We start from the raw sequence: 19,494 nt of genomic DNA, 5'->3' as shown, positions 1-19,494 counted from the left end.
CTGGTGTATAAAAATCACTCCCACAATGGTGAAAGGAGGAAAAAAAACAGGCAAACAAATAGAAAATAGACTTCAGAGTACGAAGAGTTTGGCAAACAGCTACAAGACAAAAAAAAACAGGTGCAAGTGCAATAATGAATAGCGCAATCACAATGTTCTATGAGAACTTCAAATAAATCTAATATCTTATCTCACCCAAAAGAGTTAAAAACAAAGCCCCCGAAAGAGTTACGAAATTCAGCTCTGCTCTATCTGTATATATAGTCAGCAGTGTGTGACACTCCATTCTCTGCAGATGAGTAATAAGACGTGAATGTTTCCGCCCAGCTCTGTGCTCACATTGTACTGAACTCCTGACAACTTGTGTACTAGGAGGGAGCTCCACACTGCAGCCGGCTCAGACATGACAGCCAGATCCCAGGTATGTCAGCTGTATTCTGGGTCCATTCCCCTATATATTGAACTATATACAGAGTCTCCTGTTCTGCGAGTGATCATCATACATTTATCTATGTCTGTCCCCCAATAGCAGCATGTGCGTGCCTGGTAGTGACAATGGGGGCATCCTGTGTGATATCACAGCATGCTCGTCACATGACGTGGGCATTTAAATGACCAGATCCTACATAAAGACCATAATCAGATGAACGTTTTCATTTTGGAACAATAGTCTTTAATCCAATGATATTTTTGCTATAAGTAACTTCTGTATTTTTCCATGTAAGAGCGATTTTATTCTCCAGTTTCACATTGCTCTAAACAAGAGCAGTTGATCAGAAAGGCAATGCCTATCTAGCAAAATACTTTTTTAAGGCTTTTTTTGTAATTTTTTTCCCACTAGTTGAGCTAATAGCTTTTGTCCTAGATGCTTGGATTACACGGTATTGGTGGTTGACTTATGACCTTAAAATGTGCATCTCCTGTAACCTCAAGTTCCCCGCTTGTCTTGCAGGGACATCCTGTCTTCCAGAGCCAGAACTCCAGCACACAACACCTGAGGGAGCGTCAGCGCTTCTTTGAGGATGTCCTGGCGCATGACGTAGACATGTACTACCCCCAAATCCACGTGCTGAACGAGCGATGGAGACGTGAGTGCAGGGTGCTGGGCTGCGGCTGGACACTCATCTGACGTGGTCCTGTAGTGTTAGATGACACATAGCTTCTGATTTTTACTTTTGCATGATATGTTAAGAAATGGTTAAATAGAGTGTATACTTTTTTTTTTTTACCTGATTTTCTTATATACAGTATGTATACATAGACAATAGCCGAAATCTTCTTTTCTATCAATATATAATGTGCTTCACATTGTGAGAAAAAAAAGGAGAGATTGCAATCGCCAACACCTCCCGTGTAGCACTGAATAAATAATGCAGCTACTAGGAATTAGATCTGGAAAGGAATAAGTGCAGTATATTCTGAGAATACGAGAAGTAGGGTGACATCCGTCAATTTTACTGAAGCCTGAAGAAGAGCACTTGTCAAAAATGATTTATAGAAAAATGTTTGAGCGAACGTTCATGTGTGATGGACCTAAAAGAAAAAAAATATGAAAAGGAGCATCTATTTGGTTAGGGAATCTATACAGTATCCTATAAATGTCTATGTGGGAATAAGGATCTCACGACCTCCGTCCTGCAAGCGGAACAGCCGGCTGTGGCAACATCCAGGCTGGGTGGAGCAGTGGTCACGTTGAGGTGTAAATGTTGGCTTCGTAATGTAATGACTTTACAGGGAAAGGCCATGGTAAGGTATGAAGCGCAGATATATAAATACCAGTAATTACTGCTATACATTTCTGTTGCTCTATTAGACTGGAGGAAAGGGATGAGAGGTGCGCAGTCGGGATTAGTGGGAGTAGGCAGATGGCGGAGGAGGTAGTCGTGTGGGATAGACGTTGACATCAAGGTTACAGTAATTACTATTCTTCTTATGAAATTTCCAGCGTTCCGTCAGTTTGAGTGAATGTCAGTGTGTGTCAGGTTTATGGGTTGGGTGGGTTAGAGAGCACTGGGTGGAGAGAGGGCTTGTAGGACAAAGATTCCTGTACCCACAGTACTCTCGGGATGCGTCTGTGCTCATCATCACTGTCATACAGGTTTATAACAGCGGACATAACAGCGTGTATTGTTTGTTTAGAGCCACATTCACACATTCATCACCACATCAGTGCAATTACTGGATAACTGAGTCTTGTTTGAAGGGGTGGGTCAAGGACTTTAACATTATTTACCTATTCCTAGGATAGGTCATAAATGTCTGATCGGTTGGGGTGCGAAACCCTACACTTCCGCCAATCAGCTTTTCCCGGTGGCGGCCGGAACTGCTCTGTTCCGGATACAGAACAGCTTTGTCGATGCAATAGTGGCCACAGCTGGGTACTGCACATCCACTCTTTATTAATCTGAATAGATGACAGATGTGCAATTCCCGACTGCGGCCACTATTCCATCGACGGAGCTGTGCAACTCTTTAACTGAGCCGTTCTGGACACTGCCGAGAATAGCTGATTGGTGGGGGAGCCAGGTGTCGTACCCCCACAGATCAGACATTGATGATGCATCCAAAAGATAGGCCATCAACATTAAAGCCGTGGACAACCCCTTTAAGAGTTTTCGAACTGTGTCACTTAATTCATGTTGCCTAAACCACAGCAGCATGAATCAGAGCCTGGCTGCACGATGGCAGAGGGGTATATTTTCCTCTGAACCACACCAGCATTTCAGACACAATGTACTTAAAAGATCTGGCTGGGGACCAAAGGGTGAGATGAGACTCGTCCAGCCGTGTTCTCCCAGCACTGATTTAGGTGATAGACAGATCTCTTACTGTGGCAGAGACCTGTCAGTTACCTGCAGTGGTGCTGGGAGAAGTGGAATGGGGACGGGACCTGACTAGTAAGGTCTCTGGCCATTGTCCCCGACGGGAGCAAATCAGTGAGAAATAAAACTGGATGCAATTGTGCAGCCAGGTTCTGATTCATGCTGCCTATGGTATGGGCAGCATGAATCGCAGGTCAGCTCTCCTGTCCTGTCTAGTTTAGCAAAACTAAATATCCCTCAGCCAAATGCACATTCAGCTATTAACTCCAATCACCCTTACACCAATTCATCTTTGTTTAAATCCTGCATACAGTGGTGGCCAAAAGTATTGGCACCCCTTCAGTTCTGTCAGATAATACTCAGTTTCTTCCTGAAAATGATTGCAATCACAAATTCTTTGGTATTTTTTATCTTCATTTAATTTGCTTGCAAGGAAAAAACACAAAAGAGAATGAAGCAAAAATCAAATCATTGATCATTTCACACAAAACTCCAAAAATGGGCCAGACAAAAGTATTGGCACCCTCAGCCTAATACTTGGTTGCACAACCTTTAGCCAAAAGAACTGCGAACAACCGCTTCCGGTAACCATCAATGAGTTTCTTACAATGCTCTGCTGGAATTGTAGACCATTCTTCTTTGGCAAACTGCTCCAGGTCCCTGATATTTGAAGGGTGCCTTCTCCAAACTGCCATTTTGAGATCTCTCCACAGGTGTTCTATGGGATTCAGGTCTGGACTCATTGCTGGCCACCTTAGAAGTCTCCAGTGCTTTCTCTCAAACCATTTTATAGTGCTTTTGGAAGTGTGTTTTGGGTCATTGTCCTGCTGGAAGACCCATGACCTCTGAGGGAGACCCAGCTTTCTCACACTGGGCCCTACATTATGCTGCAAAATTTGTTGGTAGTCTTCAGACTTCATAATGCCATGCACACGGTCAAGCAGTCCAGTGCCAGAGGCAGCAAAGCAACCCCAAAACATCAGGGAACCTCCGCCATGTTTGACTGTAGGGACCGTGTTCTTTTCTTTGAATGCCTCTTTTTTTTTCCTGTACACTCTATGTTGATGCTTTTTGCCAAAAAGCTCTACTTTTGTCTCATCTGACCAGAGAAAATTCTTCCAAAACGTTTTAGGCTTTCTCAGGTAAGTTTTGGCAAACTCCAGCCTGGCTTTTTTATGTCTCGGGGTAAGAAGTGGGGTCTTCCTGGGTATCCTACCATACAGTCCCTTTTCATTCAGACGCCGACGGATAGTACGGGTTGACACTGTTGTACCCTTGGACTGCAGGGCAGCTTGAACTTGTTTGGATGTTAGTCGAGGTTCTTTATCCACCATCCGCACAATCTTGCGTTGAAATCTCTCGTCAATTTTTCTTTTCCGTCCATATCTAGGGAGGTTAGCCACAGTGCCATGGGCTTTACACTTCTTGATGACACTGCGCACGGAAGACACAGGAACATTCAGGTCTTAGGAGATGGACTTGTAGCCTTGAGATTGCTCATGCTTCCTCAAAATTTGGTTTCTCAAGTCCTCAGACAGTTCTTTGGTCTTCTTTCTTTTCTTCATGCTCAATGCAGTACACACAAGGACACAGGACAGAGGTTGAGTCAACTTTAATCCATGTTAACTGGCTGCAAGTGTGATTTAGTTATTGCCAACACCTGTTAGGTGCCACAAGTAAGTTACAGGTGCTGTTAATTACACGAATTAGAGAAGCATCACATGATTTTTCAAACAGTGCCAATACTTTTGTCCACCCCCTTTTTTAGGTTTGGTGTGGAATTGTATCCAATTTGGCTTTAGGACTAGAGATGAGCGGTGTTCGACTAGAACTGTTCGCCAATCTCAAATTCGAGCTGTTTTGGGCGGTGTTCGAGTTGTTCCACGAACCCGAACGATTTGCAAAAAATTCGGCTGTTCGAGGTTATGTTCGATAACTGTTCGTGCACCAAAAGCGTGTCCTGCATGTCTGGCGCTATTTAAAGCACCAATCATGCAGGGATTGTCTGCCACTCACTGTAATGCCACAGCCATGGTGGTTGTGGCATTACAGTGGTTGCCCAAATCGATGGGAACAGTGCCAACAGTGAAACATGAAAAGCCGGCAATTCAGCAGCGGCATACACCTGTACCCGACAATTTAGAACCGAAAGAATAGGGCATCACACATAGATTAGATAGATAGAAACATGTCAGCCACATATATACGAAGTACAGTGAAAGTGTTGCTTACTGTACTTGTCATTTAGCGTAAAGGATTTATCAAAAAAAATAATAGTGTTTTCATGCACTGTCTCTTTAAAAAAGCCGGCCGGCAATTCAGCAGCGGTACCCGACAATTTATAACAGACAGAATAGAGCTTCACACATAGATTAGATAGATAGAAACATGTCAGTCACATATATATGAAGTACAGTGATAGTGTTGGTTACTGTACTTGTCATTTAGTATTAAAATAAAGGATTTATTATTAAAAAAATTGGCGTGGGGTTCCCCTTAATTTTAGGCTCTAGCGGAGGTTAAGCAGACGGCTGGGGCAGATGTTTGAAGCCTGGGAAGGGGGTAATACCCACGGAGCTTCCCAGGCTACTAATATCAGCCCCCAGCTGAATACATAGCCTTTACTAGCTATTAAAATGGGGGACCCCCCAAAAAAAATGACGTGGGGTCCCCCCTAATTTAATAGCTAGCAAAGGCTAGGCAGACAGCTGGGGGCTGATCTTAATAGCCCAGGAAGGGAGCCATGAATATTGGCCCCCTCCCAGGCTAGAAACACCAGCCGTCAGCCGCCCCAGAAATGGCGCATTCATAGGATGCGCCAATTCTGGCACTTAGCCTCGCTCTTCCACGCTGCCCTGGTGCGGTGGCAGGGGGTAATAGGGTTGGGGTTGATGTCAGCTTATAATGCCAGCTGACATCAAGCCCAGGTTAGTAATGGAGAGGCGTCTATAAGACACCCCCATTACTAACCCCATAGTCAAAGTTAAAAAAAACACAAACACCCAGAATAAAGTCCTTTAATTGAAATAAAGACACAATCCTTTATTGTTCTAAATTAAACCATACTTACTGTCACGCCCATTCCAGCTGAAGCCAACGATCTCCTGCAATAAAAGAAAAATAATAAAGCAACCTCATCCTTACCTTTCCATGGTTCCCACGACAGCTTCAGCTCTGCTACATCGAGATGACAGGCTGGACCGCAGCAGAACGCTGCCATCCAGCCTCTCATCCCGCAGACATTGAGAAGCGCAGGCTTGCTTGCGCTGCTCAGCGTCTCTCTGTGACGACATCCAGATGAGCCGAGTTCATGTCCAATGAACTCGGCTCACCTCATGCACGTCACTGACAGCGTGGGAAAATTCTCACGCTGAAGCGGTGAGTGCAGGAGAATTCTCCCACGCTGTCAGTGACGTGCATAAGGTGAGCTCATGTCCAATGAACTCAGCTCACCTCCTGCACTTCACTGACAGCGTGGGAGAATTCTCCTGCACTCAGCGCTTCAGCGTGAGAATTCTCCCACGCTGAAGCGCTGAGTGCAGGAGAATTTTCCCACGCTGTCAGTGACGTGCATAAGGTGAGCTCATGTCCAATGAACTCAGCTCACCTCCTGCACGTCACTGACAGCGTGGGAGAATTCTCCTGCACTCAGCGCTTCAGTGTGAGAATTCTCCCACGCTGAAGCGCTGAGTGCAGGAGAATTTTCCCACGCTGTCAGTGACGTGCATGAGGTGAGCCGAGTTCATTGGACATTAACTCGGCTCATCTGGATGCCCTCACAGAGAGACACTGTGGAGCGCAAGCAAGCCTGCGCTTCTCAGTGTCTGCGGGATGAGAGGCTGGATGGCAGCGTTCTGCTGCGGTCCAGCCTGTCATCTCGATGTAGCAGAGCTGAAGCTGTCATGGGAACCATGGAAAGGTAAGGATGAGGTTGCTTTATTATTTTTCTTTTATTTCAGGAGATCGTTGGCTTCAGCTGGAATGGGCGTGATGGTAAGTATGGTTTAATTTAGAACAATAAAGAATTGTGTGTTTATTTCAATTAAAGGACTTTTTTCTGGGTGTTGTGTTTTTTTTTAAATACTTTACTAGAAATTCATGGTGGTCATGTCTAATATTGGCGTGACCCCATGAATTTCGGGCTTAGGGCCAGCTGATAATGCCAAGCTGGCCCTAACCCCTTTATTACCCAGTGAGCCACCGCACCAGGGCCCTGGATGAGTTGGGTACAGCGCCAGAAGATGGCGCTTCTATGAACGCGCCATTTTCCGGGGTGGCTGCGGACTGCAATTTGTAGCGGGGGGGGGCCCAGAAAGCTTGGGCCTCCCTGCGCTGCAGATTCCAGCCCCCAGCTGCCTAGTTGTACCTGGCTGGACACAAAAATAGGGCGAAGCCCCACGTACTTTTTTTTTAATTATTTCATGAATTTCATGAAATAATTAAGAAAAAAAGGCCTTCCCTATATTGTTGTGTCCGGCCAGGTACAAATAGGCAGCTGGTGGTTGGGGGCAGCCCGTTCCTGCCTGCTGTACCTGGCTGGACACAAATATAGTGCGAAGCCCCACGTCAATTTTTTTTAAATTATTTCATGAATTTCCTGAAATAATTTAAAAAAATTGAAGTGGGGCTTCGCACTATATTTGTGTCCAGCCAGGTACAGCAGGCAGGAACGGGCTGCCCCCATCCACCAGCTGCCTATTTGTACCTGGCCGGACACAACAATATAGGGAAGCCCTTTTTTTCTTAATTATTTCATGAATTTCATGAAATAATTAAAAAAAATTGAAGTGGGGCTTCGCACTATATTTGTGTCCAGCCAGGTACAGCAGGCAGGAACGGGCTGCCCCCAACCACCAGCTGCCTATTTGTACCTGGCCGGACACAACAATATAGGGAAGGCCTTTTTTTCTTAATTATTTCATGAAATTCATGAAATAATTTAAAAAAAAGTACGTGGGGCTTCGCCCTATTTTTGTGTCCAGCCAGGTACAACTAGGCAGCTGGGGGCTGGAATCTGCAGCGCAGGGAGGCCCAAGCTTTCTGGGCCCCCCCCCGCTACAAATTGCAGTCCGCAGCCACCCCGGAAAATGGCGCGTTCATAGAAGCGCCATCTTCTGGCGCTGTACCCAACTCATCCAGGGCCCTGGTGCGGTGGCTCACTGGGTAATAAAGGGGTTAGGGCCAGCTTGGTATTATCAGCTGGCCCCAAGCCCAAAATTCATGGGGTCACGCCAGTATTAGACATGACCGCCATGAATTTCTAGTAAAGTATTTAAAAAAAACACAACACCCAGAATAAAGTCCTTTAATTGAAATAAAGACACAATTCTTTATTGTTCTAAATTAAACCATACTTACCATCACACCCATTCCAGCTGAAGCCAACGATCTCCTGCAATAAAAGAAAAATAATAAACCAACCTCATCCTTACCTTTCCATGGTTCCGACGACAGCTTCAGCTCTGCTACATCGAGATGACTGGCTGGACCGCAGCAGAACGCTGCCATCCAGTCTGTCATCCCGCAGACACTGAGAAGCGCAGGCATGCTTGCGCTCCTCACTGTCTCGCTGTGACGGCATCCAGATGAGCCGAGGTCATGTCCAATGAACTCGGCTCACCTCATGCACGTCACTGACAGCGTGGGAAAATTCTCACGCTGAAGTGCTGAGTGCAGGAGAATTCTCCCACGCTGTCAGTGATGTGCATGAGGTGAGCTCATGTCCAATGAACTCAGCTCACCTCCTGCACGTCACTGACAGCGTGGGAAAATTCTCCTGCAATCAGCGCTTCAGCGTGAGAATTTTCCCACGCTGTCAGTGACGTGCATGAGGTGAGCCGAGTTCATTGGACATGAACTCGGCTCATCTGGATGTCGTCACAGAGAGACGCTGAGCAGCGCAAGCAAGCCTGCGCTTCTCAGTGTCTGCGGGATGACAGGCTGGATGGCGGCGTTCTGCTGCGGTCCAGCCTGTCATCTCGATTTAGCAGAGCTGAAGCTGTCGTGGGAACCATGGAAAGGTAAGGATGAGGTTGCTTTATTATTTTTCTTTTATTGCAGGAGATCGTTGGCTTCAGATGGAATGGGCGTGATGGTAGGTATGGTTTAATTTAGAACAATAAAGGATTGTGTCTTTATTTCAATTAAAGGACTTTATTCTGGGTGTTTGTGTTTTTTTTAACTTTGACTATGGGGTTAGTAATGGGGGTGTCTTATAGACGCCTCTCCATTACTAACCTGGGCTTGATGTCAGCTGGCATTATAAGCTGACATCAACCCCAACCCTATTACCCCCTGCCACCGCACCAGGGCAGCGTGGAAGAGCGAGGCTAAGTGCCAGAATTGGCGCATCCTATGAATGCGCCATTTCTGGGGCGGCTGACGGCTGGTGTTTCTAGCCTGGGAGGGGGCCAATATTCATGGCTCCCTTCCTGGGCTATTAATATCAGCCCTCAGCTGTCTGCCTAGCCTTTGCTAGCTATTAAATTAGGGGGGACCCCACGTCATTTTTTTGGGGGGGTCCCCCATTTTAATAGCTAGTAAAGGCTATGTATTCAGCTGGGGGCTGATATTAGTAGCCTGGGAAGCTCCGTGGGTATTACCCCCTTCCCAGGCTTCAAACATCTGCCCCAGCCGTCTGCTTAACCTCCGCTAGAGCCTAAAATTAAGGGGAACCCCACGCCAATTTTTTTAATAATAAATCCTTTATTTTAATACTAAATGACAAGTACAGTAACCAACACTATCACTGTACTTCATATATATGTGACTGACATGTTTCTATCTATCTAATCTATGTGTGATGCTCTATCTTTCTGTTCTAAATTGTCGGGTACCGCTGCTGAATTGCCGGCCGGCTTTAAAGAGACAGTGCATGAAAACACTATTATTTTTTTAAATAAATCCTTTACACTAAATGACAAGTACAGTAAGCAACACTATCACTGTACTTATTATATATGTGACTGACATGTTTCTATCTATCTAATCTATGTGTGAAGCTCTATTCTTTCTGTTCTAAATTGTCGGGTACAGATGCTGAATTGCCGGCCGGCTTTTTTAAAGAGACGGTGCATGAAAACACTAATATTTTTTTTAATAAATCCTTTACACTAAATGACAAATGCAGTAACCAACACTGTCACTGTGCTTCTTATATGTGTGACTGACATGTTTCTATCTATCTAATCTATGTGTGATGCTCTATTCCTTCTTGTCTAAATTGTCGGGTACCGGTGTATGCCGCTGCTGAATTTGCCGGCCGGCTTTTTTAAACAGAGTGTCTTCTGAGCAGTTTGTCAGCTTTTGGACACCTTTGCAGGTGTTTTCTATGTGTTTCTATGTGTTTTTGTTTGCCTGCCATTGGTTTTAACGGTGTTCGACGGTGTTCTAAGGTGTTCGACGAACAGTTCGACGAACAGTTCCTCGAACATCCCGGTGTTCGACGAACCGAACCGAACCCGAACACTACGGAGGTGGCTCAACACTATTTAGGACAATTCTTTTTGTGTTTTTTCATAGAAGACAAATTAAATGAAGATAAAAATACCAAAGAATTTGTGATTGCAATCATTTTCAGGAAGAAACTGAGTATTATCTGACAGAATTGCAGGGGTGCCAATACTTTTGGCCACCACTGTACAGTTCCTGCGATATGGGCTTTTTTTAATTTTATGTTAATTTTTAAGGTCTCTACCAAGGGGGCAATGCTCATAGGGTAATTATACAGAGCAGCCTTTAAACATGCCCTCCCCGAGAATCCTGTGAACCACAATCTGTTGTAAAGAGCATAAAAATTATGAGAAAAAGGTCCATATCTCTGGAACCGTAAAAAAAAAAAAAAAAAAAAGATAACACAGGAGGAGCAGCCGGAATAAAATAATAGCAAAAACTTTCTACCTTTGACCTGATCACAGGTCCTCTTTAAAGGCAATCTGTCTGCAATTTTTTTGCCATGTAATCCAAGAGCAGCATAAAATAAGGTAAAAAAAAACTCTGATTCCAATGATGTATCACAGAATTCCTGTTTTCTCTGTCGAAGATGTAGCAGAGCTTGGAATGCTGAGCTCTGTATAACTCCGCCCACATCCCTGATTGGCAGCTTCCTGTGTACACTGTATATTGTCAACAGTGGTGGGGGCGAAGTTACACAGATTAGCCTGACTGGCTTGCATGTGAGATCTGGTCAGATGTGATAATCTCCTGCTGAAAAAACACTGATTGAAACTAAACACAGCCCAATTAGTGACACGTCGCTGGAATCAGGCTCTTGCTCTATATTATGCTGACAGATTTCCTTTAAGTGTATGTACTGTATATCATACAAGGAATTAAAATACATACTGTACTGCTTCCAACTTTGCTGCAACCCCCCAAAAAGAGAAAAAAATACAGAATGGAATGTTATATATTCCAAACGTCACTAAAAAAAATGTGCAGTATCTCAAATTATACTGTAAATGTGAAAACATGCAGTGTGCTCCTGAGGCGGAGATCTATAATGGAAGGCATGTCTTTCTTCAGAGTAAGATCAGCTGCACATACATTACTGTGATATAATGCAGAAATCATATGGAAGTCTCTTGTGGATGCCGCAACCCGATCAATGGTTTTCAGATAAACAAAGTGATAAAAATAGATCAGTCATCTAAATATTATCTAACTAAAATATGAAAGGATCTTGTCATATTCCACTGGACAACATATCATAGAGCAGGATACACGATGCTGATTTACTTCTTGTTTTGTAAAGTAAATGTGATGCTGAGTCACTTTTCACTGCCAAGCCGTGAGACAGATAGTCAAGGAGTCTGAAGTCAAAAGCCGGGAGGGCACATCGTAAACAGAAGGAAGAGAAAAAGGCGTAGTTAGGTAACGTTCTGAGGTCAGAATACCGGGAGAATAGCGGATCAGAGTAGAAGGGGTTAAACAGATGGATGATCAGTTCACAGAACTCAAGACACAGCGAACAAACCACACACATGTCTGGCAGAGGTCTAGGAGTAACAGCTCAGTTAAGTAGCCTGGCAATAACCTGGGATAATGAACACCTGGAGACAGCCAGCACCTCCCAGTCTTAGATTGGACAGCCGAGCTGTCAATCACCACACTGACAGCTCTGCACACATCTGCACCAGACTGGATGACCGAGCTGTCAATCAAAGTACCGACAGCTTCAGCATGCCCCTGTACCAGATTAGATGGCTGAGCTGTCAGTACCTGCTTCCCAGACACACTGAGGGGTGGAACCGTGACAGTAATATTCAATTTAAACTTATGAGCTCAAACTGAGTGGTCCTGCTCCGTGATGGACAGCTATATCTTTATATGTATCAATTTTTTTTAGAAAATTTTCAATCACTGTCTAGGGTCAAACACTGAATTCATAAGCTCAATTATAAAAAGCAGTTACAACTATCTTAAAGGGGTTTTCCCATAATTGCAAGTTATTCCCTATCCATTGAGGTCCAACCGCTGGGAATCCCAGTGATCCCAAGTACATGGCTGTGGAACAGCAAACGGAATCTCACTAGAGCCTCGTCTTGAATGAAGCTGAGGTACGCATGGTCGGCTTCTGCTCCATTCATTGTCAATGGCAAGGCCAGAGAAAGCCGAGTACAGTTCTCCACTATTTCCAGCAGTCCCATTGGCAATGAAGGGAGTGGAAGCTGAGCATGTGCATCTCCTCTACATTCAAGACGAGGCTCTACAATCCCACTGGTCAGACCCAGGGCCGGCTCCAGGATTTATGATGCACAGATACGGCAGAGAAATATAGGTATCGTACAATGCCAAAGATTTCATTTACTTCTTATATTACATGAGTGATATCTATTGTAAATTCTACAATATCATACATATAGTATAATGCATCCCATAGTCCTCCATATAGAAAAATTCACAGCCCATAGTCCTCCATATGGTATAATGCACAGCACATAGTTATCCATATAGTTTAATGCACCCCCATAGTCATCCATATAGTATAATGCACTCCCCATAGTCCTCCATATAGTATGGTCAGACCCCCTGTGGTCAGCAAATTTTCCTCTATCCTATGGATAAGGGATAACTTGCGATTTTGTGAAAACCACATTAAAAATTGTAACATTTTTGATCACACTCAGGGTATGCTCACACATTACATATTTTCCGCAGCTTTGTGTGTAATGCAGTAGAAGAGACTCACCTACATGTTATAGAAAATTACTGGTGTGGAATTTTGCAATGCAACGGCTGCAATCTACTGACAATCTGCAGGTATTACATGAGAATTTTGCTAGAGATATGTGGTGTCAAACATGTTAGCGTCATGGTTTCAGACAAGCCTTAAGGGACTGTTTTTTGTGTTTTTCAGCAAAAAATCTGCAGCATTTTACTTTACCAGCAAAATGAATACTATTTCTGAAATCTAATCCTGCACATGTCAATTCTTTCAGGGTTTTTATCAGCATTTTTTTCACCCATTCAAATGAAACTCAGAAACGGACTCAAAAAAACAGCAAAAACCCGCATATTTTACACTGGGTTTTTGTACCAAGGAAATGTTTGCTGTAAATTCTTAAAGCACCACTCTAGCTTTTTTTTTTACTGCCGCATCGGAATGGTGCTACTAAACTAAATTCCCTGCCCCCGGTCTTATACTCTCCAACCGCCATTCTCATCTGTTACCGGCGCCGCTCCCGTCGGTCTCCAGCAGTTTGTGACCTGGCGGATCGCTCTTTTGTTTGCTGGGTGATCCAGAGGTCACAACTCATTGTAAGTCTATGAGAGGCAGAACGAGGCTAGAACGAGGCCTGATAGACTTACATTACGAACTTGTGACAGTCACCTCTCACATCCGGTCAGTTAGAAGTTGATGGCGGCGTGGGACTGAAACGGCAACAGGAAGAGCTGAAGATGGTGGCTGGTAAGTATAATACTAAGGGCAGAGAACTCAGATTAGTGACTCCACTCCAGTGTGGAAATAAAAAAAAAACAGCTGGAGTGGTGCTTTAATGTGTGTTAATATATCCCTGAGGAGAAATCCGCAGCAAATTTTTTCCCTTCTGAAAACATAATCAGTCACCTTTAAGACAAGTTCACATGTGGCGCCCCTGAGGGTTCGGCCGCCACAGGAATGCTGCACTTCTTTAATGGAGTGTGGTGTTCCTCCTCTGAGGTAAGCCTGGTGTGATGGTAGTGTTCCAGCCTTTTGCATCCAACACCACACTCCACCAGAGGGAGCTAGTATGCACTAGGTGCGGCTCCCCTGGTTACAGGGAGACTGGGGAACACAAAGTGGTAGGAACCAGTTAGTGGGTGTGGGTGGAGGAACAGTTAGTTAGTGACACTTCTAATTTCATACTTAATAGAATGCCATCTTTGATCTTGGTCTTTTGGTTCTTCGTTGGTCTGTTCTCTGGTCTCTGACAGTGTGTCTGTCAAGTGGTCGTACTGTGCTGTCATGAACTGTGTGTAATGTGACTTCCCTCCGGGAGCGCAGATCCTGTGTGGGCCTGCACCGGCAAGGGACACAGCCCTCGTACCCCGATCTATGGGACGAGTGGTAGGTTGCAGACGAGGAATGTCTCAACCCGGCCAAGGACCAGGATCAAGAAGGCCCGGGAGCTTTAGAGTGTGGCTCCCTAGCAAATGGGTCCCGGGGAGGATGCAGACGGAGCGGAGTACGCCACCTGTCCTCGCCTACCTGATCTATTCAGAGGGATTCCGGCTGCGAGAGGGGTACCGGCCCCCGACACCCGACCTCGTACTCTATGTCCAGGACGGGAAAGCCCGGTTAGGCCCTGAGGATCCCGCCGGGCCTCGGCTGGAGAGGAATTGCCACCTGAGCCCTACACCTGAGAGGAGCTCAGAGGGAGACCCGGCCTATCTACACACGCACAGACGGGAAAGGGTAAAGTCTGTAGTGCAGGAACACTCTGGTGTAGGGATGCTACCTCACACTGGACTTCCTCGGAGGTAGTCGGACCCCCGTCCCTGGTGGCCGCAGAACTCCGCGAGGAGCAGGGAGAAGCCTTGCGCTGCTTATGAGAACTGTGAGTAAAGCCTTGGAAATTCATCCCTATGGCCTCCGGATTGTTCATTACGCGCCATACCACGCGACGCGGTGCCCGCACTCCCCGCGCTACTACTACTACCACCTTTATCCTGCCTTGCCTGCCCTGAGGCCGCGCTCCACCTGTGGGGAGCAGCGAGAACTTTAGCCGCCATGACATCGGGCCTCAGCGGACTGTAGCGGCGCTGGTGGCGCATCACCAGACACCACAGGTGGCGTAGTCGACAATTACCACTCAACCCGGAAAGCCCTAACATCATTTTCAATGTGACGGCCCTGGGCACGGAACGGGTCCAGGCCACGACTGCATCCCCGTTCTCAACATCTGACCCGGCTCCGAGTACCCCATCTTCCCAGGGCAGGGCTTGCGAGCGTCACATCATTGGCGTAGTCGGCAGGATTGCGTGCCCGCAGCAACGGAGAAAAGTGCCCATTGCTATCGGGTACTGTGTACCTTACACCTTGGACTGTTGTTTTAAACTTAAAATGGCGCCCGCCCAAGAAGAACAGGCGCCATAATGCTGTGAAAAGACTGTCTTTGTACACCTCCCATCGTGGGCTGGGCTCCCGCTTGGCGCCAAAAATGTGGACTGCCCCTTCCATCAGAGACGGTCCGCGGGGTAATGCCCGTCAAACAGGATGGGCTGAACGAAGGTGGGCCTGTAGCATGCCGCCCAGGAACCGCCCCGAAAGAGGAGGAGGAAGAAGGAAAGCAACAAGGTGCGGCCATGTCAGTCGGAGCTTGGCAGTCAACGGAGGCAGTCATGGATGCCTCTGGGGAGCGAGACCACGTGACCACTGAACCCGGTCCAGGCCCTTCAACTGGCAGAGAGCGAAGTTGCGGCGTATTAACACCGGGAGATATTGAGTTTCTCCACTCGGAAGCTCCGGGACTTGCAAGGAGGCAGAAGGAGGCCCAGGAGGCGGCGACGGCTGCGTGGAAAGCGGAGATGCTGCAGCGGATCCGAGACCGCCGTCGAGGAGAGGAGGTTCCAGGACCAGTCGGCCCGGAGGTCGAAGTCAAGAGTGACCTATAGGCAGGTGAGAGTGCAACCCCTGCCCTGGCTGCGGAGCCATCAGAGACGATCCTGGACCTCATGGCAGAGTATATAGTCCCCTACGCAGTCACCTGGGAGCAAGCACTAGCTCCTGAGCTGCAACCGGAAGCTATTGGTGGGAACTTACGCTGTCACGAGAGCTCGGTAACGGAGGTGCCTGGAGCAGCGGAGGAGGCTACCGGCTCCAACCCGGACTGGTCCGCATCTTCCGAGGACTTGCAGCAACCCGTCCTCGCCCCGCTAACTGCACCAGCGGTGACCTGGTCCGAGGCCGAGGAGTGGGCCTGGGAAAACCAGGGGGGCGACCTAATGGGCTTCCCGCGGGAGACCCGAGCGGAAGCGCGAAGGAGGAGCCAATGGTGCAGCGACCAAATCTTCCAGCTAGCACGGAAACAACGTCGGCGGGAGCAACGCTGCGAGCGCCTCGAAGTCAGGACCAAGGCTGCAAAAACTCGGTCGCGACAGAAGGAGGCCAACTGTCCCAGTCCCCAGTATGAAGGCAAGGTTGTGCGTTTTCACCATGAGGCGGGGTGGGGGTTTATCCGGAGTCCCATGCTCCAGGACGATGTGTTCGTCAGTGTGATGAAAGCCGGCCGGTGGGTGCAGCTCTCTGGCGCCCCCTTACCTCTCAGGTCAGTCAAGGTACTGCACCTAGAGAAAGTAGTGCCAGGAAGCTGCAACCAGCGCAGGGAACACGGTAGTGTGTTATCCCTTCAACGTCACTAAACCGTAACGTCACTACACAGCACAACTCGCTAGCGCCCTCTTAGCCTCAGGTCAGTCAAGGAACTGCACCTAGGATAAGCGGTCGCCAGGGAGACTGTCCTGTAACCTACTGGGTATCGGGGCCCTCTGTAGTGAGGGCGGTATATATATCTTCCTTGGCCGCGCCAGGAATATATATATCTGAACCTCCGACCGTCCCTACCAGCCTTCCCCAATCCCCAGTTGGTATGCTGCCACCAGTCCCTATTTTAGATATACGCCCAGTCCGTGAATGGGCCTATATCGGGTCAGGAACCAACCCTGGGTAGCGTTTTTGGCTTGAGCCGAGCTCACACGGACGTGCGTTCGTTATGCAGAATAAAAGGCAGGCCCACAATTACTTGAGGTAATTGATTATAATAATACACTAGATACACGATATACAACTAAATATACACAGGTATAAGGTCAGGCTAAACTATACAACAATGGAATACAACACACAGAATCACCACAGCATATCAGTTACCGGTTTCTTGATTTTCTTGTGACGCAGGGAGAGGATTCTGCGGTCGCAGGCACGGTTCTTTGTTACAGGCTGAGGCCTACCACCGCATGGTCAAACTGCTCCTCCCCTTGGTGGCCTCAGCTGGTGCTCAGATGTTCAGCACCCCACTCTTGGGTCAAGACTGACTTATCTCTTGTCTGTCCTGCTATCTTACCTGCCCCGTCCCGCCCACTGCTGGTGAGGTCAGCTGGCTCAGTCTCCACCCTCAGGTCTAACTTCGATCAGAAGCCCAAATTCTATGGAACCCAATAACTTCTTCTGGGATGGTCTCATGATACCCCCAGGGGTTCCCATGGATTCGGGCCGCCGTAACCGACCTTTTGATATCAATTATGATACCATACGGTCCTCAGGAATGGCTCCGCGCTATATCTTGGCTTCCAGAGCACGTACAAACGTCTACCGCGGAGGCTTGTGTGCGCAATGGCTCCGGGACGCCGTGATATTTTTTTATTGGCCCATCCCACGCAACATGCGTGTACTATTCATGTTTCTATATCTTATGCCTCCATGCTTGTGACAGACAAAGAAACTAGTCCTATGGGACAAATGGTCAGGTACAGATAGAAGAAGCACCCCCCCCTGCTGGCTGTGTTTCCTCTCGAAGTCTTTGAAGCTCCTAGCATTCAAGTGTTAAGTAGGCTTCTTATCTTACAGGAGCCTGGATGGGGGGAAACTATCTAGTTGACGTTTTAACAGAAGGTCCCAAGGGTGGGGGCTGCTGAAGTGTGGCCATCCCTGGATATGATTTATCATTACCAAGATGGCGGCTACAGGTTCATCACACCTCCCCCTATACGAGGGCGCGAGGGGGTAGCACATTCCTGTGTTCCCCCGTGCGTCCTTCTGCACCCTCCCCTTGCCGGGATAACCCGTCAGCGTTACCGTGGTCACGGCCTCTTCTGTGGCGAATGGAGAAGTGGTACTGCTGGAGAGCGAGGCTCCAGCGTAGCAACCTGCCATTCGACCCAGAGACCGTGTGTAACCAGCTGAGGGGGTTGTGGTCCGTCTCCACGGTGAAATGGCTCCCGTACAAGTAGGGCTGCAGACGCTGCAGGGCCCATACAATTGCCAGGCATTCTTTTTCCACCGTGGAGTAAGCCACCTCCCGGGGCAGTAGCTTCCTGCTCAGGTACAAGACAGGATGTTCCTGGCTTGTCGTGTTGACCTGACTTAGCACAGCACCGAGGCCAAAGTCACTGGCGTCGGTCTGTACCACAAACGGCCGGTCGAAGTCGGCAGCTTGCAGTACAGGGGAGCTACTTAGGGCGGCCTTGAGTGCCCCGAAAGCTGTCTCGCAGGCGACTGTCCAGTCGACTGCGACGGGCAGCTTCTTCTTGGTGAGGTCCGTCAGGGGCTTGGCCAGGGTGCTATAGTGTGGGACGAACCTCCTATAGTACCCGGCGGTCCCCAAGAAGGACATCACCTGCTTTTTGGTCCTAGGAGTGGGCCAGGATGCGATGGCATCCACTTTCCCCGGTTCTGGCTTCAGAACCCCCCCGCCTACCCGGTGACCCAGGTAGAGGACCTCACTCATGCCCAGCTGGCACTTTTCCGGCTTGATGGTCAAGCCTGCCCGGTGGATCCGACCGAGCACCTGCCGCAGGTGCTCTAGGTGATCCTCCCAAGTGGGACTGAAGACTGCAATATCGTCCAAGTACGCAGCCGCGTACCCTTCAAGTCCCTCAAGCAGCGTATTGACCATCCGCTGAAAAGTGGCAGGGGCATTCTTCATGCCGAATGGCATCACTGTGGACTCGTACAGTCCAAAAGGGGTGATAAAGGCAGAGCGTTCCCTTGCCGCGGGGGTCAGAGGAATCTGCCAGTACCCCCGGCTCAGATCCATGATGGTCAGGTACTTAGCCCCGGCCATCCGATCGAGCAGGTCATCGATGCGTGGTATGGGGAACGCATCGGTGGCCGTTACAGCGTTGAGCCCCCGGTAGTCCACGCAGAACCGTGTAGTTCGGTCCTTCTTTGGTACGAGGACTACAGGCGAGGCCCACGCGCTGCTGGATGCCTGGATCACCCCCAGCTTCAGCATCTCGTCTATCTCTTGGCGCATGTTTCCCTGCACCTCGAAAGAGACCCGATATGCTGAACGCCGGATCGGCGGGTGATCGCCAGTGTCCACGTCGTGGACAGCCATCTCAGTCCTTCCGGGCAGGCTGCTGAACAGCCCCCGGAAGGGGTGCAGGGTGGTCCCCAGCTGGGACCGTTGGTCCTCCGTGAGCTGGTGGCCAACCCCCACATCCTCGATGGACCCACCCGCCTTGGCTTGGG

The 19,494-nt window shown here is 48.0% G+C and overlaps 1 protein-coding gene across 1 annotated transcript in view; it reads left to right on the top strand.

Moving 5' to 3' along the window:
* Positions 1–273: 273 nt before the first annotated feature.
* LOC141258036 (dysbindin domain-containing protein 2-like) overlaps positions 274–19,494 on the top strand; it is a 50,293-nt gene continuing 31,072 nt past the window's right edge. The window contains exons 1-2 of the mRNA XM_073673040.1: positions 274–421; positions 953–1,088. Coding sequence (XP_073529141.1) covers positions 404–421; positions 953–1,088 — 154 coding nt within the window. The 5' untranslated portion in view covers positions 274–403. The remainder of the gene's footprint in view (positions 422–952; positions 1,089–19,494) is intronic.

This window comes from Phyllobates terribilis, unplaced genomic scaffold (assembly GCF_046119375.1).
Source record: "Phyllobates terribilis strain yellow unplaced genomic scaffold, ASM4611937v1 Scaffold_3__8_contigs__length_932513732, whole genome shotgun sequence".
NCBI classification, from domain to species: domain Eukaryota; kingdom Metazoa; phylum Chordata; class Amphibia; order Anura; family Dendrobatidae; genus Phyllobates; species Phyllobates terribilis.
This window is presented reverse-complemented; position numbering and strand designations above follow the sequence as displayed.